This window comes from Pan paniscus, chromosome X, assembly GCF_029289425.2.
Source record: "Pan paniscus chromosome X, NHGRI_mPanPan1-v2.0_pri, whole genome shotgun sequence".
Classification (NCBI taxonomy): Eukaryota; Metazoa; Chordata; class Mammalia; order Primates; family Hominidae; genus Pan; species Pan paniscus.
This window is the reverse complement of record NC_073272.2, coordinates 54,290,603-54,316,112: the sequence shown is the minus strand read 5'-3', so window position 1 is coordinate 54,316,112 and position 25,510 is coordinate 54,290,603. Positions and strand designations below refer to the sequence as shown.

Sequence of the window (25,510 nt, the reverse complement as noted above, 5' to 3'; positions counted from 1 at the left end):
GCAATGTCTCGTGAACGTATCTATGCAGTGTTTTACTCACCTTGAAAATAACTACCATATGATCCAGTAATCTCACTTCTGGGTATTGATAGTCCAGATACTCCCCATGTTCTTTGCAGCACTATTCATAATAAGCAAGATATAAAAACAACCTAAGTGTTCATTGATGGATGAATAAAGAAAATGTGGTATATACATACAATGGAATATTATTCAGCCTTAAAAAGAAGGAAATTCTGACATTTGTGACAACATGGATGGACCTTGAGAACATTATGCTAAGTGAATATGCCAGACACATACTGTGCGACCTCACTTATATGTGGAATCTAAAATAGTTAAACTTATATAAACAGAGAGTAGAATGGTGGTTGCCAGGGGCTGGTTGGGGCAGGGAATGGAGGGTTGATGGTCAAAGTTGCAAAGTTTCAGTCATGTAAGATAAAGAAGTTCTAGAGATCTACTACATAGCATAATGCCTATAGCTAAAAACACTGTATTGTATACTTCAAATTTACTAAAAGAGTAGATTTTTGGCTAAGTGTTCTTATCACACACACACACACACACACACAATAATAATAATAATAATAATAGTAATAAAAAAGAGGGTATGTGGAAAGTTAAAAAAAAAAAGAAAAGAAAATTACTCGAGCATAGGAGACCCTCACTAGAAACAACAATAAATTTCACTGGCAAATGCAGCATGTTAACGTGAAAATTTTGATTTCAGGAATATAGAGGAAGGCGAGCACAGTGTCAGCTGTAAAACACGCACTCACATTACTTTGAATGTTTTTGACCTTTCCTTAGCCCGGGAAATCTATTAGCCCTAGAAACTGCCAGCACAGCAGGGAGCAAAGACGTCCTGCTTTCCCTTTGGCGAGGGACCTTGTGTTTCAGATATGCTTTACTTCCTATGAGGATGGTTCCGTTTCTGCAGCTGCCACCTCGTCTTTCATAAGAGGAGTTATAAAATGATACTCATGCTGGGGCCACATTCCAGACCTGCTAAGTCAGACTCTCTGGGGATGGGGTCCGGCATTTGCTCTTGGACAAATGCTCCACGAGAGACCTGATGCACAGCTGACGTTGAGAGACATAAGCACACACTCCCTTTCACCTGCCCTGATTTTTAAATATAACCTTGGACTTCATAGCCTTGTTTGTAGTTAATGAATTGGGAAAAAAAAGGTAGGGGTTGCCTTCTCTTTCAAGAGCATCTTTTGACATATTTATTCTACAGCCACGTCTAGAGCAATTTCAAGGACTTAGGAGGGTGGTTATGCCACAGCTTTACCTTTCCGACCTGATGCTCGGCAGGCCCAGGAGAGGGAGAAGAGCCTTGCAGGTGGAAAGGGGTCGAGAGTTCTGTTGTCTTGGTAACCGTGCTGCCACTCATCCCATTGGGGTGCTCAGCTCCGGCAGGGGCCCTGTGGGTGAGACAACACCCCTCCCCACTCTGGCTGTCTTCCTGTGCTCAGAGGTTGAAGCTAAGGGCTGAGGTTGGTTACCAGGGAAACTGAAGCCAGGTCCTTGAGATTGGTGAACAGAAAAACCGGCAGTGGAATTCAGGACGTAGCATGGATTATGGGAGCCAGCCCACAGACAGAGGATTGACAGTCACTAGTGCATGCACCCACAGGGTGCCTGTGCAGGAACGCGTGCACACCGCACACAGACACACACGTAGACATGTGCACTCACCAGCACTCCCTCTGCCCAGGTGTGCACAGTCTATCTGGCTGGAGCATCAAGTGCACGTGGAGGAGCCAGGCGACCAGGCAGGACATGTAGGCAGGACGCGGAACAGGGAAAGAGAGGGGATGTTGCTTACTGTTGTAGAAAAAAATGACTGCATACCCTTTCCTCCGTGACTTACGGTCACACTTGCACTACATTTTTTAAATGGCTTTACTAAGGTATAATTTGCTTGCCACAAACTTCACGTACCTAAAGGGAATAACACAGTGAGTTTTAGTAAATTTACACAGTTTTGCAGCCCTCACCACTATCCAGTTTCAGAATACTTCCATCACCCCAGAAAGATCGCTGGTACCCACTAGCAGCAGTCAATCCCCATTACTTTACCTCCAGGCCCACCCAGGCAACTAGCAAGCTCCTTTCTCTCTCTTTAGAGCTGCCTCTCTGGGCATTTCCTATAAACTGACTTGTGCAATAAGTGGTCTTCTATGTCTGACATCTGTCAATTAGCATAATGTCTTGGAGGCTCAAACGTGCATCAGTAGTGTGTTCTTTGTCACGGCTCAGTAACATTCGGCTGTACGGATATACCACTTCTTTATCCCTTTACTGATTGGTAGACATTTGGCTTGTTTCCACCCTGGGGCCTTCCTGCAAAATGCTGCAGTGAACATCTGAGCACATGTCTTTGTGTAGACATGATTTTATCACTAATGGGTGTCAGATATTGTCAAATACTTTTCTCTGTCTATGAAGATGATGATATAGTTCCTGTCCTCTATTATATTAACAGGGTGGATTACCTTGACTGAAATTTGAATGTTAAGCCAATCTTGCATTCCTAGAATAAATGTCACTTGGTCATGTTGCATAACCCACTGTATGTGTCGCTGGATTGGGGTTTGTTAATATTTTGTTGGGGATTTTTGCACGCATATTCATGACGGATATTGGTTTATGGTATTCTTCTGCTGTCTCTGGCACTATTATTATTATTATTATTTTATTATTGTTTTTGAGACAAGTCTTGCTCTGTCACCCAGGCTGGAGTGCAGTGGTGCGCTCTGGGCTCACTGCAACTTCTGCCTCCCAGGTTCATGCAATTCTCCTGCCTCCGCCTCCCGAGTAGCTGGGAATACAGGTGCCCACCAGTATACTCAGCTAATTTTTGTATTTTTAGCAGAGTTGGGGTTTCACCATGTTGGCCAGGCTGGTCACAAACTCCTGACCTCAGGTGGTACGCCCACCTCAGACTCCCAACATGTTGGGATTATAGGCGTGAGCCGCCACGCCCAGCCTCTATCTGCCTTTAGTAGCAGGGTAATACAATTTTCAAAGGATAAGTTGGGAAATGTTCCCTCCTCTATAGTCTAAAAGAATCTGTGAAGGGTTGGCATTATGTATTTTGTAAATGTTGGATAGCCTTCACCAATGAGGCAGTGGAGCCTAGACTGTCCCTAGTGGGAAGATTTTTAATGTAGTCTTTCTATTTCCTTACATTCTCCGGGTCTACTCAGATGTCCCATGTGATCACTGCATTTGCACCTTTCTCTGTCCCAATCCTCTCTCGCCTGCTGGTGCCTTTGGTTTGGTCTCTACTCTAGAATGTCGCATGCTGGACACCTGTGGACATCACAGGACTGCAGATCCTAGTCTGTAACTTGGGATAGTATGGTGTCTCAGGCATGACCCCCAAGTCCCATCCACCCCCCATACACAGGTACAGGGACAAAGACCTGGAGGTGAGGATGTGGAGGGTGTGCCGAGTGCCTCAGTTACCTCCACCCACCCACCTTCCATGTCTGTTCCTGGAGACCCTGTGGCACTGTGCATCTGTGACCTCCCTGAGCAAGCCCCTGATGCCTGCTTTTTCCAACTGAGATCCTTCTCACTCCTTTCATCTCCTGAGACTGGGACCACATGGGATCAACCACCTGTTCTCTGACACAACGATGCGTATCTGCTAGCATTTCAATATTTGTGTTCCCTCCAAAACTCACAGTGAAATGAATCCCCACTGCAACAGTGTTGGGAGGTGTGGAATAACAGCAGGTGTTTAGGCCATCACGGCAGAGCCCTCGTGAATGAATGCTGCTATGAAAAGAGCTTGCAGAAGTGGGTTTGCTCTCTCTTTTCCTCTTCTGCTATGTGAGGACATAACATTCTCCCCGGCTTGTCCTTCCACCTTTTGCCACGTGAGGAAATACCAGGAAGACTCTTGCCAGATACCAGATACTGGTACCTTTGTTTTGGACTTCTCAGCATCCAGGGTCGCGAGAAATAAATTTGTTTCCATTACAAATTGCCAGCTGTCTTGGTCCATTTTGCTTTGCTATAACAGAATACCTGAGACTCAGTAATTTCTAAAGAAAATGGGAGGCCAGGCACGGTGGCTCATGCCTGTTAATCCCAGCATTCTGGGAGGCCAAGGTAGGAGGAACACCTTCAGGCCTGAAGTTCGAGATCTGCCTGGGCAACACGGCCAGACGCTATCTCTACAAAACATTTAAAAATCAGCCTGGCATGGCAGTACATCCTTGAGCTACTTGGGAGGCTCAGGTGGGAGGATCCCACCTGAGTTCAAGGCTGTAGTGAGCCATGATCGTGCCACTCCACTCTCGTCGGCAACAGAGCATCACCCGGTCTCTTAAAAAAAATTAAAATAAATAAATCTTTTAAAAAGAAAAAGTTGGTTTATCTGGCTCACAATTCTGGTGGCTGAAACATTCATTTTTGGGCAACTGCATCTGGTGAGGGCCTCGGGCTGCTTCAACTCATGGTGGAAAGTGGAAGGGGAGCCGGCGTGTGCAACGAGATCACATGGAAAGAAGGAAGGGAGAGAGAATCGAGGGAGGCCAGAATCTTGTGAACAATCCACTCTCCTGCGAACTAATCCATACCTGTGAGAGTAAGAACTCAGCCCAGCAGGATGGCATCACAGGACACTGACTCATTCATGAGGGATCCCCACCACGACCCAAACACCTCCCACTAGGACCCACCTCCCAACACTGCAGCACTGAGGATTCAACTTCAACCTGACTCTTGGTGGGGATAAACACACCATATCCAGTCCAGAGCACCCAACCTGTTGTATTTCATGATATAGTGGAAGGACACAGACTAAGATGGGGTCGGATCTCTCTCCCTGATGAATCGCTCAATCCCCCGGAGCGGGGCTACCTCTGCAACTCCTCCTCACCTCCCCACCACGACAGTCGACGTAGCCCAGAAGGGAGACAGGCAAGGTGAGAAAATGGAAACCCTGATGATTGCTGAAATGATGACTGTCACTGGCAGCACGGACCCGGTGTGCTTGCTGGGCTGACTGAGAAGGTCCGCAGAGAGCATCTGAGTGGTTGGGGAGTGAGACAAAGGCATGCATCTCTGGCCACCACTTTAGGACCTGCACAAACTCTCCACAAGGTGGGGATGATTGTACCTGGCCCACGGCACTGTGTGGAGGATTCAGCAATGGATCTCACCAAGACTTGGTGCTACCAGCTATGAAATGAGCACCAAAGCCCGGCTCTAGGCACTTCACCCACAGCCTTCACAGAGGTGAACTGCTGAAGGGGGGCCAGCTCCGATCCCAGCCTACCTAGGTTCGGGTGCTAGTTCTACCTCTTACTGCCTGTGCCACCGTGGGCTAGTTCCCTAACTTCTCTGGTGTTCTGCTTTCGAAATTCATAAAGCGGAACTGAAAATGTTGCTAGAGGATGGGTGTGTGGGAGTGGAGGAAGGCAGCTGACATATGGAAATGGGGAAAATACCATCAGAACCCTAGGAAACATCAGCCAAAGGGCAACGCCTCGAACCCCTTTGAAACCCTCCCGGATTCACTGGTCTCCATTTAGGCCTTTGTGTTTCAAGAAGGAATAGCCCTGCTTTTTTTTCCCTTCTCCCCTGGAGCTAGGTCAGTTCAACTGTCGACTCTCTCATGAGATCTCAGCATCAGAATCCAAGACACTTACCTGTTTTCAAGCCACTTCTGTCGGCAGGAGATGTGTAGACTTTTGCAGCAAGACAGCTCTGGGGACTACCTAAAACAGACTGACACAAAGCAGAATTTGTTTTCAGTTCAGAGGAGTCACATGGGTACTGGCTGGGTTCACATCTCAGGATTCTGCAGAGGTTAAAAAAAAAGGTAGATTTAGTCATTTGTGCCTCCTGAAATTAAAAGACACACATGTCTAAATCCCAATAAGATGTTGGAAGAACCCAAGGATGCTCTGGTTCTCACAAAGCAGGTGCAAACTGCTGCTCAGTTTCACCCACCCGGGCCCACCACACAACAAGCAATGGCGCCGCAGCCCCTAAGCCAGGGCACCAGCACCAACACGCAGGGCTCTCACCGTGGGCGGCGGACTCTGCTTCCACGTCTCCTGTGCACAGGAAGCCTCTCTTCAAAGCCATGGCCCTGCCTCGCCGGTCTCGATGCTGGTCCCGCTGCAGGGCTCAAACAGTGACTGGGCTGTGTTCTCTGGTGCCCTCCCTCCCCCGTTCCCAGTCTCCACAGCACAGAGCTTCCCTCAATAAACCCGGATACCCTGCTGGGAGATTTCAAGGTAACCAGCTCAGATCTAATGAGAAACAAACCAATACTGAGGAACAAACCTGAATTCTACACCCATTTTCCATTCCTACATATATTTATTTGGTATTGATGATGAGGAACCCCGTCAAAAATTCCTGTAAGGGAGACTACTACTCGACTGTTAGGGGTATTGCAACATTTACATACATGTAGCTTATCACATACGTAAACATTTACACAAATAGTACAGCGGTGAACCACCAAGTTCTCACTCCACATTCCTTTCCCACACTGCGTTTACCTGCCCATTCTTGAAACTGGATCTCAGGGCAGCACACTGCATTTCAACAGGCCTAGTGCTGCTTCTCAGAGGCAGTCAACTCAATGGTGCAAAAGCACAGGACAGCGACAAGGCATTCACACTACACAGACATGTGATCTCTTACTGACAGCAGGAAGGGAAGAGAGATGGAGATCCCGGGTGGGAAAGCGACAACATGCATCACAGGAGCCATGTGAGATGCGGCGAGTACCGCTGGTACGCAGCGTCCCTTGCCAAGGAATGCCTCACAGCCATCCGAGAATGACAGGCACGAAACATGAGGACCTTCCTCGGGTCGGTCAAGCATCATGCTGGGAGGATTCCCACGTGTCCCGGTACACAGGTCCTGGCACTCATCCGACCACAGCTTGCTGTTTGGTCCCCAAAATGGGCCCACACCCAGGCGCTGCCAACACGGCGGCTCCGCCTGAGCCCCTTCGGGTCTCCATCCCATGGGGGTGCACGTCTCAGTTTTCCTCTAACCACTGCTTGAGCAGCCTCTGAAACATTATTTTGCTCTCCTGCTGCCTCTCTCGCTGGCGCTTCTCCTCTGTCTCCTGTGGCTGGAGTGCCGCTTCAGGCAGAGGCCCGGGCTGGTTGGTGCCTAGGCTGAGAGTCAAGCCACTGAGGCCCTGCACCAGCGTCTCCCAGGAGGAGGGATGTGGGGCCCTGTTACTCTCCCCAGGGATCCCAGAAAGATTCGGCCTGCGGCTCTGGCAGTATCGACATTCACATCGGAATCGATTCTGACTTCTGTCACCTAACGGGGAGATTCTGGCTTCCCTCCCAACAGCATAGGGGGCCATGTGATCGCGGTGTCTCCTCCTCACATGCCGCAGGAATGCTTTCTTCCTCTGAAGGAACTCCAGCCTCTCCCACCGCCGCTCTTCCAGGGTCTTCTCCTCTCTGTACCGCTGGCGGAGCAGCCCCTCTGGGAGAGGCACGGCCTGGCTGGGGCCAGGACCGGGGCTCAGGTTACTGAGGCCCATCATCGGCTGTTCTGAGTACGAAGGCTGAGAGGGCGCTGGACCTTCCTGGGAAGTCTCTGCAGCTGTCATCGGGGAAGATTTGGAAGGCGATGCTGGATTCCGTTTCTGGAGTGGATCCATGGAGGTCTGGTCCCAGCTGGAAGCTCTGCCAGGCCCTCGGGTCCAGAAAAGGAGGTGAAGCTGGAGGTTCTCAGACACCAAGAAGGTGGCGAGGAATGTGTGCGGGCAGAACCCAGACTGCAACGCAAGGTGATAAGACAAGAAGACACAGAATTATTCATCTTACTCAACCTCTCTGTCCCTCCACTTCCTGTGTGTAGAATGGGGATTATAGAGAGACCCTGTCCTAGGCTTCTTCTGAGGATGACGTGAGATCATACATCTCACCAGCTTAGAATATTAATGCCATCTAATAAAGGATTTAGAAATGATACCAATTAATGCATCCACGTGACACGGGGTGCAAAAGGATGCAATGCAGTTCGACGATGTCAATTCCCTGCTGACATTTTCCAACCCCTTCCCAAGCATCATTTGTAGAATAATCAATGTGTGACTCACAGGTGCTCTGCCCATGAGCGTTCATTTTCATCCACTCACAAGGGAGACTTTTACTCAACTGTAAGCGTTTGCACCATGGGGACACACCCTTTTGTATGTTCGCCTTCCTGACCACTGGGTTTGCATCTAGTCGAAAAGGCTGCTCATGCCTATGGAAATCGTTTCCAAATTCCTAGTGTGGATAAGAATTTATTTTGCTAAACAACAGAAGCATAAACCCCCAGGAGACTTCAAACAGAAAAACACATAGATGAATTCAATTAATCCAGAAAAAAAAAAAAAAGCTGGTTCTTTGAAGTGATCAATGAAATTGATACACCCGTGGCAGGACTGGCTGGGAAAAAAGAGGGCAAAGAAACAAGTTACCAATATCAGGAATGCAAGAAGAGATTTCACTCCAGACCCAGAAAACATAAAAGGGTCAATATGGTAAGAATACACGCAACTCTACAGATTCACATTCCACAGGTCAGAGGAAATGTAGCACATACTTGAAAACCACAAGCTACGGAAACTCACACAGGATGGATTTCAAACACTGAACTGTGTGCACAGTCCTATATGTTTTAAAGAAGTTGAATTCACAGGCAAACACATTTGCAAAAAGATCTCTGGGCCAAGACAGTTTCACTGGCCAAGTCTACCAAACGTTTAATGAAGAAATATCACCAACTTACACAACTTCTTCTAGGAAACAAAGCAGAGGGAATGCGCCCCACTGATTTTATGAGGCCAGCACCGCAGGGATACCAAGAAAAGGACAGACCAGTATTCTTTCCTAGTACAGGCACCAAAGTATTCAACAAAACCTAGCAGTTTGAATTGAGCAATATGTGAGAAGAATAATAAGCCACGATCAAGTGGGTTTTATAGCGGGAATGCAAGGGTTGTTCTTCCCACACCTGAAAATCAATCAATGTAACCCACAGATTGAGAGATCAGATGAAGAACAAAAATGACAGGATCACATCAAGCTATGCAGAAAAACCCTTTGATAAGATTCAAAGTCCACTGGTGATATAAAAGCTCTAGCACACTAGGAACACAAGACAACTTCCTCAACCTGAAAAAGGGCGTGTACAGTCAAACCTACAACTAACAAGCCACTTAATGGTCAACGACTGGATGCTTTCTGCCTAAGGATGCGAACCAGGCAAGGACGTCCACTCTCACCACAGCTATTCAACGTCACGCTGAGGCCCAGTCAGTGCTATAATGCCAGAAGAATCACGGCACACACCGGAGAAAGCAAGAAACCAAAGTACTCCTTTTCATGGGTCCTGTGATCGTCTACATGAAACAACCAATGTATCTCCCCCAGACTCTCAGAGCTAATAAGAGCTTAGTGCTCATTAATGAGAGCTTAGCAGCGATACAGGAGAGAAACTCAACACACGGAAAACAATCCTATGCGTAACTGGAAACCTAAATTTAAGAAATAATACTGTTTTACAAAAGCTACAAACACAATGCAATGGTTATGTATAAAGCTAAAATACGTGGATGGGGTCTGTATGCCCATAACTATTAAACGGTAATGAAAAAATCAAAGAAGATTTAGTTAAATGGAGAGAAACAATGTGTTCCCATATTTAAAGACCCAAAAAAGTTAACAGTCCATTGTCCCCAACTTGATCTGTAGAATGAATGCAGTGCCTGCCAATCAGAATCCTTGAGGGACATTTGCATGCATAAACAAGCAGATTCTACAATTCACGTGGAATATCTGATGTTTCAAAAAGCAGAAGGTATTTTAGAGAGATGATATTATCAGATTTTCAGATTTGCTCTAAAGCTGTAATAATCGAGATTGCTGGCTTACAGGGGTAGACGAGTAGATCCATGGAATAAAATAGAGTCCATGAATCCATCCATAGAAATGTGTCCAATGAGTTTTGACATGGGTGTGAGAGGGAATCCAATGGAGAAGGGATAAGCTTTTCAATACATGAGGTGGCCTATCCTTACGCAAAAAGATGCACCTCAACCTCAACCTTTACACGCAATTAAGGAAAAAGGGTTCAGAGACCTACACGCCAAAGTTCAATACTATGACTTTTGGTAGAAACCGTAGGAGGACATCTTTGTGAGGGGAGGCTAGGACATGACCTGAGATGCATGATCCATGGAAAGGAAAGATGGATGGATAGGAGTTTGGCAAAATTTAAAACTCTGGCTCTGGCCGGGCGTGGTGGCTCCTGCCTGTAATCCCAACACTTCGGGAGGCCAAGGTGGGCAGATCACTAGAGTTCAGTTGTTCGAGACCAGCCTGGCCAACATGGTGAAACCCTGTCTCTACCAAAAAATACAAAAATTACCTGGCATGGTGGCACATACCTGTAGTCCCCAGCTACTGGGGAGGCTGAGGCAGGAGAATTGCTCGACCCAGGAGGCAGAGGCTGCAGTGAGCCGAGATCGAGCCACTGCCCTCCAGTCTGGGCGACATAGCGAGCCCCTGTCTCTAAATAAATAAATAGAACAGAATAGAATAGGATAGAATAGAATAGAATAGGATACGATACGATACGATACGATACGATACGATACGATACGATGATATGATACAATACAATACAATACAACACAATACAACACAATACAATACAACACAACTTTGGCTGTGTAAGAGCCAGTGTGTTCAGAGAATGAAAATCAAAGCTGCACCACTAGGAGGAAATGTTTGAGAATCACCAACCTGACAGATCTTATATCCAAAATACATGGTGCGTTTTCAAAACTCCACAATAAGAAAATCAACACCCCAACTAGAAAATGGGGGAAAGACTTGAATGGGAGCGCAAGAAACCATATTTAACATCATTCAGCATTAGGGGAATGCAAATTAACACCATGGAGACTGGCAAGGCCAAGCAAGAACATGTTGGGTGACTGGAACTCTCACACTTTGCAGCTGGGAGGGCGAAATAGCACAGCAACTTTGAGAAGCAGTTTGGCAGTTTCTTGTAAGTCAAACAGATGTTTACCATAGGACCCAGCCATCCCACTCCTGGGTATCTACCCTAGAGAAATGAAAACTTAGGTTCACAAAAAAGCCCACACTGAATTGTAAAAGCAGCTCGATGCGAAACTGCCCCACACTGGACAGAGGAAAATGTCATTCAGTAGAAGGATGGCTGAACACCTGTGGTCTTCCACACCGTGAAACTGCCTTCATGAAAAAACAACAGCCTGTGACAGAGGCATCTGACACTCATCCGAGATGTTCATCGGGCCAAAAGAAGGAAGCCCGCCTCACAAGGCCACAAACTGTATGGTGTCATTGACATAACACTCTCCCCAAGACAAAACTAGAGGGAAGGAAACAGATCACTTTACACCAGGGATGATGGATGAAGAAGAGGTAACCGCAATGGTGCGGCAGTTCCAGGGAGTGTCTTGGGGTGATGGGACTGTTCTGGATCCCGACTGTGGTGGTGGTGACAAGAATGTATGCCCGTGTCAAAGCTCACAGAACTGTACTCCTGAGGGAAAAAAGTCAATCTTGCTGTAGGTTAAGTGGAAAAACCCAATGGCATATTTTGCGATAAGGGTATCTCTCTGTATTGTTTTGATAAATACATCTTGGATGAGTGCAACCAAAAATTGACATTAAATGCTAAATGGAAACTTTAGATCAGCCTCCCAGGCTCTATTCTTTTGACAAACGTGGAAACCAAGAATTCACTAGTTTTCTTCAGAGGATACTGGTCCTCTGAATGTTTATTCACCAAATCGTGGCTATCAGCACACACTGGGGCAAGAAAGACAGAACCGTATCAGGAACAGTTTGAATATGTACTGAACACAAACATATATAAACACACACACACACATCCCAGAAAGAGTTCTTAACTTTTCAGAAATTGCAATCTATCTTTCCTACGAGTTAGTTCCCTGACATCCTTTGGGCCACCACTATCTGACACAAACAGTTAATGTGTGAAACGTTTGGAAAATGATCTTAACCCAATTATCTCCCAGCCAATTCTCATGTGTCACAAGGACTCTCTCAGGATCTATTTCTACATGTAGAAAGCCAATTCTCAGAGAGAGAAAAGACCTTACGACCCCCACGCCCCACGTTTCTTTTGTTGTTTTGTTTGTTTGTTTGAGGCAGGGACTCGCTCTGTTACCTAGTCTGGTGTGCAGTGGCAAAACCTCGGCTCATTGAAACCTCTGCTTCCTGGGCTCAAGGGATCCTCCAGTCTCAGACGCCTGAGCAGCTTGCACTACAGGCGTGAGCCACCATGCCCGGCTAATTTTTGTATTTTTTGTAGAGACGGGGTTTTGCCATGTTGCCTAGGCTGGTCTGGAACTCCTGAGCTCCACATGATCTGCATGCCTCAGCCTCCCAGAGTGCTGGGATTATAGGCGTGAGCCACTGTTCCCAGCCAGAAACACTTTTATGAGAAGAAATGTGAGCCGGGTGTGGTGGCTCATGCCTGCAATCCCAGCACTTTGGAAGGCCGAGGCAAGCAGATCACCTGAGGTCAGGGGTTTGAGACCAGCCTGGCCAACATGGCGAAACGCCATCTCTACGGAAAATACAAAAAAATTAGCTGGGTGTGGTGGTGGGCACCTGTAATCCCAGGTAATAGAGAGGTTGAGGCAGGAGAATCACTTGAACCCAGGAGGCGGAGGTTGCAGTAAGCCGAGATTGCACCACTGCACTCCAGTCTGGGCAACGGAGCAAGACTCTGTCTCAAAAAAAAAAGAAAAAAAAGAAATAGGAAGATTCTGGAGACATCAACTGACAACTGGCCTGCATAGTCATCGCTCTCTTTTCTCTCTTTCTCCCTCCAGCAATTTTGTGAAATGAAACATTTTACCGTCCTATGTGTAGGTTCATCCAGAGATTCTCAAACCACACCCATGGAGTTGCTCATGATCCCTGACAGAGGCATTAAGGACAGTGAGGCCTAGAGAAGTCCGTTGTGTGTGCGGAGGGGAGCAGCTGCAGCAATACATGTGACTTCCCTACCTTCATCATCTCACCAATGTCATTTCTTCAACAGGCACTTGCCCCCAGGTAAAAGACCTTGTATCAAAAATCTCTGCATGAAACACCACAGCCTCAAGTTTCCTGCATCATGTCATGCAGCTACCGAAGAGAGAGAAGGACTACTGGAGACAGGGAACCCAGACAGTTCACCGGTCAGACCTTCAGCATGAGAGGTGGTGTCTCTGGGTACCAATCCCTCACTGTGATGGTTTTATCGGTCAACTCGGCCAGGCTTGGTGCCTGGTCCCTTTTGGTCAAATGCTACTCTAGTTGTTGCTGGGAAGGTATTTGTGGACATGATTAACATTTACAATCACGCTAGGCACAGTGGCTCACGCCTGTAATCCCTGCTTCGGGAGGCTGAGGCGGGTGGATCACTTGAGGTCAGCAGTTCGAGAGCAGCCTGGCCACCGGGGTGAAACCCCATCTCTACTAAAAATAAAAATTAGCCGGGTATAGTGATGGGTGCCTGTAGTTTGGGACTGCCATGGCCCTTGGCAAGACTTTCACCTCTCATTCACCCTGCATGACTCAGCTGAGATAGCACTTCTCCCAGGAAGCCTTCTCCAAGCTCCTAAAACGCCCTGTATTTCCCCTGTCCCAGCCCCAATCCCACTCAGCTGTCAACAGATGGTTATTTCTCTGTCAACCCACTAGCCCAGGAGCTGACAGAGGCCAGGGACTTTGTCTTGTTCACCCATCACAGAGCCTTGAGCCCAGTGGACATTCACAAATATCTATCAAATGAAACAAGAAGGATGTGGGGCCCGTGATAAACATCTCACTGAGAATGTCAAGTCAACCCTGCAGAATCCATATTTTCCCACGTTGCAAAGGCAGAAATTCCTGCATGGAGAGGTCAAGTAACTTCCCTCAGATCACACAACCACTCAGGGACAGAATTCCCTCCCAGGTCTCCCTGACTGCAGATGAACACACCCCTGGTGGCATTGCCTCTCTGGGTGTTCAGCCTCCCCTGATACCTAAGCGAGAAAGTAATCCTGAGGGAAGAGTTCAGACAGCAGAGTCCTAGGGGCTGACCCGCATGTCCACAGCTGCCCGGGGATCGGGTGCAATGCTGCGAATCCTTACCGTCACTTCCTCCTGGCCAGTTCTGTTCCCATGCCAGAAATGCCGCACCAAACGCACCTCTCACACTCCCCACTCTCATTCGCTTCAATTCTCCTGTGCGGAAGGAGAAAGAGGACAGCTAAGCAAGTGAATCCAGACTACACCCTGCAGATGAGCGCCAGGAAGAGCTTTGTGTTTCTTTTCAAAATTAAGCCAGTCCCATGTGATGCTTTTTTCAATCTTCCACAATAATATGAGATAATAAAATGCATTTATTTCAGTTTAAAGATACAGATTTCATTTAATAATCCCAATTAAATATGGACTTTTTTTTTTTTTTTTTTTTGAGACAGTCTCACTGTGTCGCCCAGGCTGGAGTGCAGTGGCATGATCTCAGCTCACTGCAACCTCCGTCTCCTGGTTTAAAGCAATTCTCCTGCCTCAGCCTCCGGAGTAGCTGGGATTACAAGCACCCGCCACCACACCCGGCTCACATTTGTATTTTTAGTAGAGACAGGGTTTCACCACGGTGGCCAGGCTGGCCGCGAACTCCTGACCTTGTGATCTGCCCACGTCGGCTTCCCAAAGTGCTGAGATTACAGGCGTGAGCCACCACGCCCGGCCACATGGACTTTTTTCTAGAAGTGGCAAAATCCTACAGCAAAATGTCTAAGGTCTGTGCAAGTTCTCTGGGTGCTGAAAACCGTGCTCCTAGTCTTGTGCCATGTCATGGCAAAGGAATCTAACTCCTAGCCACGCAACGCCACACAGATTGAGGAAAGAGTCTGTCCTACACATGACTTGCAGATGTTCTACATTTTTGATGCCTACACAGATCATCTCTATCCTACTGGGTCTGGAGCGGAAGAGATACAATTTTTAGCAGCTTTGTAACAAAAGAACAGGTAGTCAGTAAAGCCAGCAATGCCCACTTTCAAGAAAGAAAGAAGAAAATGAAGACAGCAGTGAAGCGTGGTGCTGGCATCAGGGGTCTCCCAGCAGGTGAGTACACAGAAAAGCAGCGGGAGTACAACCGGGAGTCCAGGGAGGGGAACAGGGGAGGGACCAAGAAGAGTGGCCAGAGCAGCAAGAGGAAGACAAGGAGCAAGTCCGCTCTGGCGAGAATGGAGCTTGCCTAGACTCACCCAAGGCAGTCAGGTCGCTGGGTTCACAAGGTCGATGCTGTGGGTGTAGGCCGAGTGACTGCTACACCTTTCACCTACAAAAGAAAATAACCTCACTGGCCAGGTCACATTCCTCCAGGTATTTACTGAGGGCCCACTCCATTCAGCGGTGCCTTCGGTGAATTATCCAATGCAGCCCCATCCCAAGGACGTGTCTTAATCTGAGGAATAAAATATTGTCCAAGGAGCCAGGAATGGTGGCTCACGCCTCTAATCCAAGCACTTTGGGAGGCTGAGGTGGGAGGACTGCTTCAGCCCAGGAGTTTGAGGCCAGCCTGAGCAACAGGGCAAGACCACCATCTCAACAAAAAACTTAAAAAATTAGCCAGGCATGATGCTGCACAGCTATGGTCCCAGCTACTGGGGAGGCTGAGGTGGGACGATCACTTGAACTCAGGAGGTTGAGGCCAGTGCAGTCCAACCTGGGTGACAGGGTGAGTCCATCTGAAATCACAAAACAAAACAAAAAGACAACTATGGCAGGCATGAGACGGGGGTACTTCTGACACAGAGGAAGTCAAAATCACCATAGCCCAGGTGGTCAGGAACAGCTTCTCCCAGGGCATGCTATGATATATATTCTCATCCCCAGTTGCAGATGAGGTAACAGGATCAGAGAGGTTAAGCAACTCACTCAAGGTCACACATCTAGGGAGTGGTGGTGACCATTTCTCACTGAGGTCTGCTGAAATACAAAAGTCACTCCACCATTTGTGACACCAATCTCTCTTTATATTGTCACCCGTTTTAATTCGCATTCATAGACATATACTTACCTGTGGCTCTCCTTAGTTTCATATTCTCATAAGCGGCTACACACGGTATAGATTTCGTTTTAGCACATCAGGCCTTTCCCTTAAAGAACCTGAATTTCCCGTGCCCGGCACGATTGCCCAGCCCAGAACTGAACACTTATCTCAAATTAATCTTCCAACCACACACCAAGGAAAGAAAATGGATTACTGCCACGTAGAGATTTAATTTGGGTATTTCACGAATTCTGAACTACGATTTGAAATGTAACCACTGTCCAACCAGAAACAGTAAAAACAGTGCTTCCCTATGAAAAGTATTCACAGGACATTTTATTAAATGCCAAAGCATTCCAGGTAAGACACACTGCCCGTTTTATAGGAAGTTGTTGAGATTCTGCTCCTAAGAATACAGTAGTCCTTTCTCTCTCCACTGCTAGTGCCCTGATAAGCTCAGCCAACCAAGGCCATTCGCTTTTCCATTTGCAAGCAAACACACCAAACTACCCTCACACCCACGCACAAATCCAACGCACCCAACGGGTCAGTGAGTAGAGGGAAATGGTATTGGAAATGCAGATGGGAATCTGTGGCTACTCAGAGCACCACATTTCTGATGGCGGAGAGGGCTACCGCCCAGGGTCGCCTGTACTCCAGCAAGGTGGACGGCGGAGAGGCCCTCCTTCTCTAAACATGAGACCCTGCAGTTTGTGCGGCTACTGGACACAAATGGCCTGGACCATTCATTGCGCACGAATGCAGCAATCACACCGCCCATTAAACGCATGTCTAGTCGTATTTCACATTACGACCGTCCCTCTGTCACACGTCGGAGAAAGGGTTTGTCGGACGGTTTGTTTCAATAGGGGCAATGCAGTCCTCCTTGAAAACCCTCCAGTCACTGTCTCCTGCTGTGCGATGGGAGAGGAGGTGGGGAGGGAGGTGATGCCAAGGACACGGTGATTTCTGAACCCGCTGAACACTGATCCTAGCCCAAGTGTAGTCCCGCCGGCTACCAATGCCCGCGGCATCCTCTTTCTCCGCTGAAAAAGGCCACCCCCAAGTAGGGAACGAGAACAACGCCACCCCCAGAGTGCACGACCGCCATTCCCACACCGGGGAGATATGGACGACGTGGAAAATCACCCGCTTCCTTCGAAAGCCCCACTCCCGGCCAGCCCAACCCAGGGATTCGAGTCCCAAGACACCCTGGCCTGTGCTAGGGACAGCCTCGGTCTCGGCCTCTCGCTCTGTCTCTCTGGAAGTCTCTCTCCCACCCCCCCGCTCTCAGTCTCTCCCGCGCGCTCGCTCGCTCTCCGTCTCTCTCGGGCTCTCTCACGCGCGTTCTCGCTCCGGAGCCGGTTCCCACCGTCCAAGCGCCAACGCGGCGCCTCGTTTCCTCTGCCCTGGAAACGCAGCGCCGCCCGCTCGTAATTGAAGGGTTAAGACCATCGAGAGGAGCCGCCCTCCGGCGGGCTAGAGGCGCCGCAGCGCGGAAGGGGGCGTCGGCGAGGATGTGCTCACGTCACAGGGATGCGACGCCGCTGAGAAACTGAACCTTTGATTGGCTGCCGCGGACCGCCGGAGCCGGAAGACGGAGCGGTTGGGTGGCTTCTCGCGACCCACGCCGCTCGGGTGGACTGCGAGGGGAAAAGGCGTGGAGGTCATCCCTTCCGGAGGTGTGCCGCGGCGTTCCCGGAGCGGCTTCTCTGAAGCGTGGCTTGTGGACTGCCGAATGCTTCCGGAGGCCATGGGAAGACACTCCCTGTAGCGGACGTGACTTCCCGGGCGAGGGACGTGGGAACTGGGCTGGAGGGTTGGGAGGCGGCCGACTTCTCCTGTGATTGGCTGGGAGTTTTGAGCTAGGACGCGCCGCTGAGAACCGACACGTGCTGTTTCTTTTTTTTTTTTTTTTTTACTGTTTTTGCATGAATGATAAATGCACCTTGGTAAAGACAGAAACCAAACAATCCAATACATTGAAATTATTCAGGCTACTGCCTTAGGGAGAGCGCCCCAGAAGTGGAAATCACACTGTTGGGGTAACCGGGGGGGGGCGGGGGTGTCTTTTACTTTCATAGGAAGGAGTACACCGGTTTCAGTGGGGAGATTTATGGGGCAGGGTTTTTTTTTTTTTTTTAATCAGCGGAAGTCTCAGCCAGCTGAACAGGGAATGTTTCTCTCTGTGCCTAGCTACTTTTAGGAGGACAGACTTCCCGTCTAAGTGAATCATTTGTGATACCCTACCTTGTTTTAACCTGAGTGACTCTTTCCTAGCAGAGAGAGCCGGACAGACTCCATTTTAGTTTCTTCACTTGCAGCCCCCTTTATCCCCCTTAAGGGAATAACTAGTGCAAGCTGACTCCAAGCACATCCAAGAATACACCTGCTGGTAAGATATTGAGGCAGGCTGTACCAACAGCTCGGGAATGTGCTCGGTGGAAGGTACCTAAAAGCCCCTGCATTTATCTCTTAATCATAGTTTAAGCCCCTGCACCTGGAACTGTTTATTTTTTTGTAACTGCTTCTATAACCAATTTTTTTTTTTTAACTTTTTGCCTATTCTGCTTCTGTAAAATTGCTTCAGCTAAACTCCCCCCTCCCCTGTTTAGACCACGGTATAAAAACAAAACTAGCCCCTTCCTTGGGGCCGAGAGAATTTTGAGCGTTAGCTGCCTGTAGGTCGCCAGCTAATAAAGGTCCCCTTAATTTGTCTCAAAAGTGTGGCGTTTCTCTATAACTCGCTTGGTTACAACACATTCATGAGACAAAAGAACAAGGACTGGTGGTGTCTGCCATCTGGGAGTCACGGCACAGAGTGGGCAGACAGCATCCCTTATCTAAGTCTCATGGAGAATAATTGGTCCTGTGTGGTCAGTGACTTCCCAGAACACGAAAGTGTACAGAGATTTCTTTACCGTGGCGTATTTCAGGAGTCAAGTGACACGCAACAATGTCTGTCCTAGCAGATACATGGATAGTAGATTCCTTTTTAACCCTGGAAGAAGCCGCCTCGTGAACAGCAGTTTATGAAGGAAGGAAACATGAACCATTCTCCCAGAATATTATCATTTCATTTTACAAATGAAGTAACTGAGCCACAAAGAGATTAAGTAACCTCCCCAAAGTCATACAAGAAATAAATGGTGGAGTCTTGATTTAAATCCAGGTGTCTGTGACTTCATCCCCTTCGTGCTGTGCAGCCATACACTGTCATTTCCAAATCCACACATGTGGCTCGATTCTCTCCCTGGATCTACAGATTTCTTCCGCCAACTGACAACCCCACAGGCCCGTTGCACTCACCTCCCATCCAGCATCCTGGGCAGTGGGAGATGGCTTCCCAGAGAAGAGAGTGTTAGAGATCCTGGGTCCCAAACGCCCTACCCAGCCCCTGGAGGGAGAGGTGGGCTTCAAGAGGAAGTTTAGAAGATTTAAAGAGAGTTTATTTGTCTGAGGGACAGGCTGATGGGCTATTACAGCACACACGTGATAATAAACACCTGTTACTTTGAATTTATGTATTTACTTATTTGTTTAGTATTGGCAATACATGCCGAATGGTGGTGATACCCAAAGCAGACAGGTAAAATCAAGCCACTGTATGGGCAAGTCGAGACATTCCCATTTTACCTGGGAAGACCTGACAAGAAAATACCACTCTGCAGTATAAAAGGAGAACATTCTCCTAGACTCAACAAATGAAACTAATTAGTTATTTGTTCTAATTATTCTTATTCTCCTATTACAGATGAGGCACGGTAAGCACAGGGAGGTTAGGTCAGCTCTGCGAAGTCTTCAAGTCATAAGTCGTTGAGTCCCATAGCAAGTACTGCTCAGCATGTCCCAAAGTGAACGCACCCATCCCCACTCTCAGCACGCCTGCCCCTCCTCCTGTGCTGCCTGACTCAGTGACAGGCACCACCCTCTACCGAGCAGCTTGGGCCAAAGATCTTGAAAGCCATCCTTGATTGCTGCCTCTTACCACCCCCACAGTTGACCGAGCCTGGCCAGTTAGACCTCCCAAGTTTTTCTAAGTGAGACCTTGACACTGACTCCTCTCCATCACCACAGGAAGTTCCCTAGTCCAGTCACCCTCATCTCCCTCCTCGATGACCACCAACAATTCATAGCTCATCTTGCTGCCAGTCTTGACCCCTTCCCACGCATTCTGTGTCCCAGTGAGTGGGGCACCTTTCTTGACTGCTAATCTGGTCATGTCAAACCTTTTCAAATTCTACTAGGGCTGCCAGCTGCCCTTAGGATAAAGTCCAGCCTCCTGGATTAGGGGTATCAGGCCCCAGCTACTACCAGGCCTCTCTCTCTCTAGCGTGCACGCTCGCTCTCTCGCTGTCTCTCTCTCGTGTCTGCCGCCTCACAACCGCCCTTCCCTCTGTCTGGCCTGCACTTGCTCCATCAACCGCTGCCTGATTGCTCCTTACCTTCAGCTCTCAAGTGAAGGAGAGCAAATTATACTTTACCTAGGGAGCAACTGGATGAAAAGGCATGCTTAGTGGGTTTGATATTTTTACTGAATAGCACATGATGGAGATTCATGAAAATTCCCCCAATGGGCCAACCAACTGGAATGTCACGTGAGAGTAGGGTTTTTAGGAAAAGTTTACTTGCAAAAATAGGATGCAGGAAGGTAACTTGAGGAAGGTGACAGGTTCATTTGCCTGACTGTAGCAATTATTTCACTGTGTGTGTGTATAACAACATGTTTTATACCTTAAATATATACAATAAAACATAATAATAAAGATACACAACATAGATCTCTCCTTCATTCCTATAGACTCATCATGTGTGAACATGGAGTTTGGAATTGTGGCCCCAGGTTCAGTACCATGAAGTGATGTGGGCTGAGGACCTGCCTCACAGCTGGTTCTTCCTGCCATAGAGTGAACTGTGAGGCTTCGCTTCATTCACTACAGCCTGTTATTTCAGCTCCTAGCATTGCACACCTGAATATGAATGGAAGTGTCTGCTTTGGACATATGGACAATAAAAGAGAAAAGATGGAAATGGCCCTGGTCCTGCCACCATCAGCCCAAGCCCAAACCCTGGCTGGAGGGTAGACTGGACTCCCACTGTCCTGGCACGCTGGCCTGCACACTGATGTGCCTCTAACATGGCCCAGTGTGAATGGCTCTCCCTGGAGCCTGGTTGTTGAGGACCTACTGTGTGCTACTCATGTACAGTGTTGATTTCCCAAAGACCCAGAGAGGTAAGTATCAAACTCCTATCTACAGATAAGGAACCAAGCTGAAAGAGGTCAGGGCACTGAGGCAGAAAAGGCTGGATCTGGGACTCACACGCGGGTTCTGTCAGACTCCAAAGCCAGGCCTCTTTAAACTCACGACAACGTACTTTGCTTATGCTCCCCATGCTGAGCTGCAGATATTATTCTGTGATGGGACAGTCAGCTTGGTCCTAACACGACGTCCCCCTGTGAGATCCAGGCCCCTGGCAGGGCAAAGCCACCCTGAAAAGTTCTAACACAGTCCACAGGAGCTGCCCTGGCGTCCCTTGCCTCACAGCTACCAGTTGAGTTTAGCTTCTGCGCCTCCACCGGGAGGCGCTTTGCCCTATCACAGAGACACTTGCAATCCACCCCCGCCCTAAATTACATCTCCATCAGCCTCACTTTATTTAACAGATAAGAAGAATCTAGAGGCAAACAGAGCAGAGGCAGCGTTAGCGGCTGCAACACAGCTGTGGAGTTGATCAGACTCCAAATGTGGTGTGGAAATCAACAGACTGAGAATGGGAATCTAGTTCCTCTTGTTCTTCGGCTCTCTGGACTGTAAGCTGTGCAGAATCAAAGTGCCTGCCGCACAAACCTCCCCTCTTCTGAAGAGTCTGCCCTGACCCAACCCTTGCACACACACATCCCTCAGGTGAGGGTAGGGTGGTCTCCTGTGTACTCCTAGGGTACCGTGGGTTGAATTCTGCCATGGCTCTCCTTACCCCCCAAGTGTGGGGGTCATCTGCCAGCAAGGATACAGCCGAAACCTCCCCCTGTCCCCAGAGTGTCCGGTCAGCACTTCAGAACAAGTTTATTCAGTTAATAAAGGAATTTCACCCAGAGTACTTGGTCAGTAATGGCTATGATGGTAGCAGCTCTGTGTGCCTTAGAAATGCTCCAGGAGAATCGAGTGAACAGAGGACATCTGTGCAATGAGATTCTCCTCCCCTGGAGTTCGGGAGGAGGGTTGTACCTTTCCTCTTTTCCCTAATTCCAGAACTCCTAGTAAAAGAGGCTACAAAATTATTTGTTTATTTTAGATAGAGACTAGCTCTGTCACCCAGGCTGGAGTACAGTGGCACAATCTCAGCTCACTGCATCCTCCACCTCCTGGGATCAAGTGATTCTTGTGCCTCAGCCACCCAAGTAGCTGGGATTACATTACAGGTGTGCGTCACTGCACCCGGGATTTTTTTTTTTTTTTTTTGGATTTTTAGTAGAAATGGGGCTTCACCATATTGGCCAGGCTGTTCTTGAACTCCTGACCTCAAGTGATCTGCCTGCCTTGCCCTCCCAAAGTCCTGGGATTACAGGCGTGAGCCACCGCACCCTGCCAGAATTTTTAAATATGTCTTGGCCAGTATGTTACTCCATGTGGCCTCCCAGTGGGACTGCAGTGATGGGTTTACCAAAATGTCAGAGTACCCTAGGGCAAGTGCATGTGCGCCTCCCCCAGGGTCTGTAGGGAAAAACGACTATTGATTGGGTTCAGGCGTCCTAATCGAGTATGTGGTTCTGTGGCTGCAACACAGATGTCCACAGTGACAAGGACATGAACACCTGGATGAACGCGTCTGTCAAGTCTGGGTGGGCTGCATCAGTGCCTTTGCCTGTCCTGTCTCTTGCCTAAGCCCTCCTGGTTCTGACTGCTCCTGCCTGGGTCCCTCCTTCACCTGAACTCTGCAGGCTGCACAGACATGCTTTCTGTATCCGTGGCCCTTCATTGTCCCTTTCCGTGTCACTGGCAGAGCAGAAGCTTACCTGGCCTGACAGGATCCCGTCCTTGTCACCGTGGCACCTCCAGCCTTCTGTTCAGCTTCCTGCTGGTGTGCTAGTGTCCTTGTGGCATCTGCGCCATGTTGGAACGACTCAGCCTCTGACTTTTTTCCAACTGCTCCCTCTGTCTGGAAGGCCTTCACCACAGATATCTGCTTGACTGACTCCTCCCCCTTCACATCTTTGTCAAATTGTCACCTTCTCAACCCAGCCTACCCTAGTCACTCTGTTATAATTTACCTGCAGCTAACCCAGTGCCTCCCCCAATTCCCAATCCCTGTACCGTGATCTGTATATTTTTTCTTTTTAACACAGCCCCCATCATCTTTGTAAACTAAAAATAAAATTCTAAGCCCCACTCCCCAACCATCTGAATGGACCCTTCCTCTCGGCCAAAGCTTTTCCAAAGTTAGCCTGAAAAAGTAGTTCAGGCCATGATGGGAAGGGTGGGTCAGACATGCGTCATTACACCCTTCTCCCTATGGAATTCAGGCACAACTGACCAGCATTTATGTTAAGGGAGAGATCTTAAGACTGTGGCAATAAGACACCAAGTTCCAGCCTGACTAGTATAGCATCACATAACAAATAGGCCCTGAAAGAAGTCAAAGTGTTTCATCCAACAATACATTTCTTTGACACATTTTGAAATAGGCCTACAAAGCCATCTCTTGTGAGGAAGTCTACATTCTGTAGAGAATCCCTTTCCCTTTCCAGGTCTTTTTCCTGGTCTAGGAGAGAATTAGCTAAGAGTCCAGCAACTTTTAAGGTCTGATAAGAAATACTTACAGTCTATTCTCTCTGAAGCCGGCTGCCTCGGGACAGGCATTGGCATAATAAGAACCTTGATCTCCACAACCCCTTATCTTAACCCAGACACTCCCTCCTATGGATTGGAGGTCTTTAGATAAACTCAAGCAATTGCCAATCAGAAAATCTTTGAATCCACTTATGACCTGTAAGACCCCACCGCCCCTCCACCACCCGCCAACTTGTAGTTGTCCCGCCTTTTCAGAAGGAATCAATGTATGTCATACATGCATTGATTGATGTCTTATGTCTCCCTAAAGTGTATAAAGCGAAGCTGTACCCTGACGACCTTGGGGATGTTTCGTCAGGACCTCCTGAGGTTGTGTCAGGGGCACGTCCTTAACCTTGGCAAAATAAACTTCTAAATTGATTGAGACCTGTCTCGGGTACGTTTTGGTTCATAACTTCTAACGTTTCCTAGATTCCCTTGTGGAGGGTTTACTGTCTGCCACCTACCACGTCCTCTTCGGGGAATGTCAGATCCAGGGCAGGGATTTCTGTTGATTTGGTTCCCTGAGGTATCCCTACACCTCAAGCAGTGCCTGGCACGTAGAAGACTTTCATACATATTTGTTGCCTGAAGGAACACATATGCCTCCCCCACTAGACTGTGAGACCATTCAGGGTCTCGTTCTCCCCTGTATGATGGAGCCCTCTATGCATGCTTGTGTCATGGTGCAAAGAGCCTCACAAAATAACAGAATTAAACCGTGCATGTCTTAGAGATGGAGGAGATACTCTGGAGGTAGTTTCTACTTTCTTCAGCCCAACACACATTTCTCTTGAATGGTCTGTGCCCATTACTCCTACATTTCAGCTGAGACGGTCTCGGGCCCACACCTCCCCCTGACCACAGATGGCATCTACCTGTGTCCCCTCCCTTCCCTAGCCCCGAATTCTGCATTCAGAAGCACCGTGCATTTGCAGGAAAGGGCTGAGATGCCGCTCTGTAGATCCTCATCATGTAAAGGTGAAGTTAAGGTTTGGGAAGATGATCCAAACAGCTAGAGACTCCTGCCATCCCACCAGGGCACAGGGGATCCCGGGTTTGATGCATGTGTTCTGGGAGAGCTGCAAGAGGGATGTTGTGTCCAGGTTATTTTCTGGGTGTCAGTGACATCTTGCAGGAGACAGACCACATGACCCAGGAACACATGGGCAGGTCCTGTTCATCGCTGAGAGAGAGGGTCCCTGCTCTGTGTCTTTTATCAGAGACACAGAAGAAACTCCTCCGCACAGTGAGATCTCCACAAGTGGTGCTGAGGGGGACCTGTGACTCTCAAAGCAGTCGCATGACTCCAACCCCAGGGGCAGCTGTGAAGGAAGCTGGCCGTGTAAACTCAGGGGTCTAGATAAGTAAGCGTGGCTGTGGCAGGCTGGAGTGGACGAGTCTGGGAAAGTCAACTCGAGACAACCTCTCACTGACTGTACAGGGTGAGACCCAAATATCAGGAGAAGGTCACAAACAACTCATGTCTGAACTTTGCTATGTGACAGTGTCTCTCATGCTTGAGATGATCTCCCAAAGAGCTCAGACGTTTCAATCCCTGG

General features: G+C 48.4%; 1 protein-coding gene across 17 annotated transcripts in view; it reads right to left on the bottom strand.

Annotated features, from left to right (window-relative positions):
* The window catches only part of LOC100984122 (protein FAM156A/FAM156B), a 30,352-nt gene extending 6,963 nt beyond the window's left edge, over positions 1–23,389 (bottom strand). Inside the window, exons 1-6 of one of the 17 annotated variants that reach the window (XR_010111240.1) lie at positions 16,659–21,763; positions 15,332–15,405; positions 14,208–14,300; positions 6,060–7,789; positions 1,301–5,757; positions 41–121 (exon numbers count right to left, since the gene is read on the bottom strand). Coding sequence is in view for 12 of the 17 variants with exons in the window: in XM_063601732.1 (XP_063457802.1) it covers positions 7,031–7,672 (642 nt within the window). In the remaining 5 variants the exon portion in view is untranslated. Of the gene's footprint in view, positions 1–40; positions 122–1,300; positions 5,758–6,059; positions 7,790–10,450; positions 10,575–14,207; positions 14,301–15,331; positions 21,764–23,134 lie in introns of those variants that run through there. The other 16 variants (XR_010111239.1, XR_010111238.1, XR_010111237.1 and 13 more) reach the window with 16 other exon arrangements.
* Between the last annotated feature and the right edge of the window lie 2,121 nt (positions 23,390–25,510).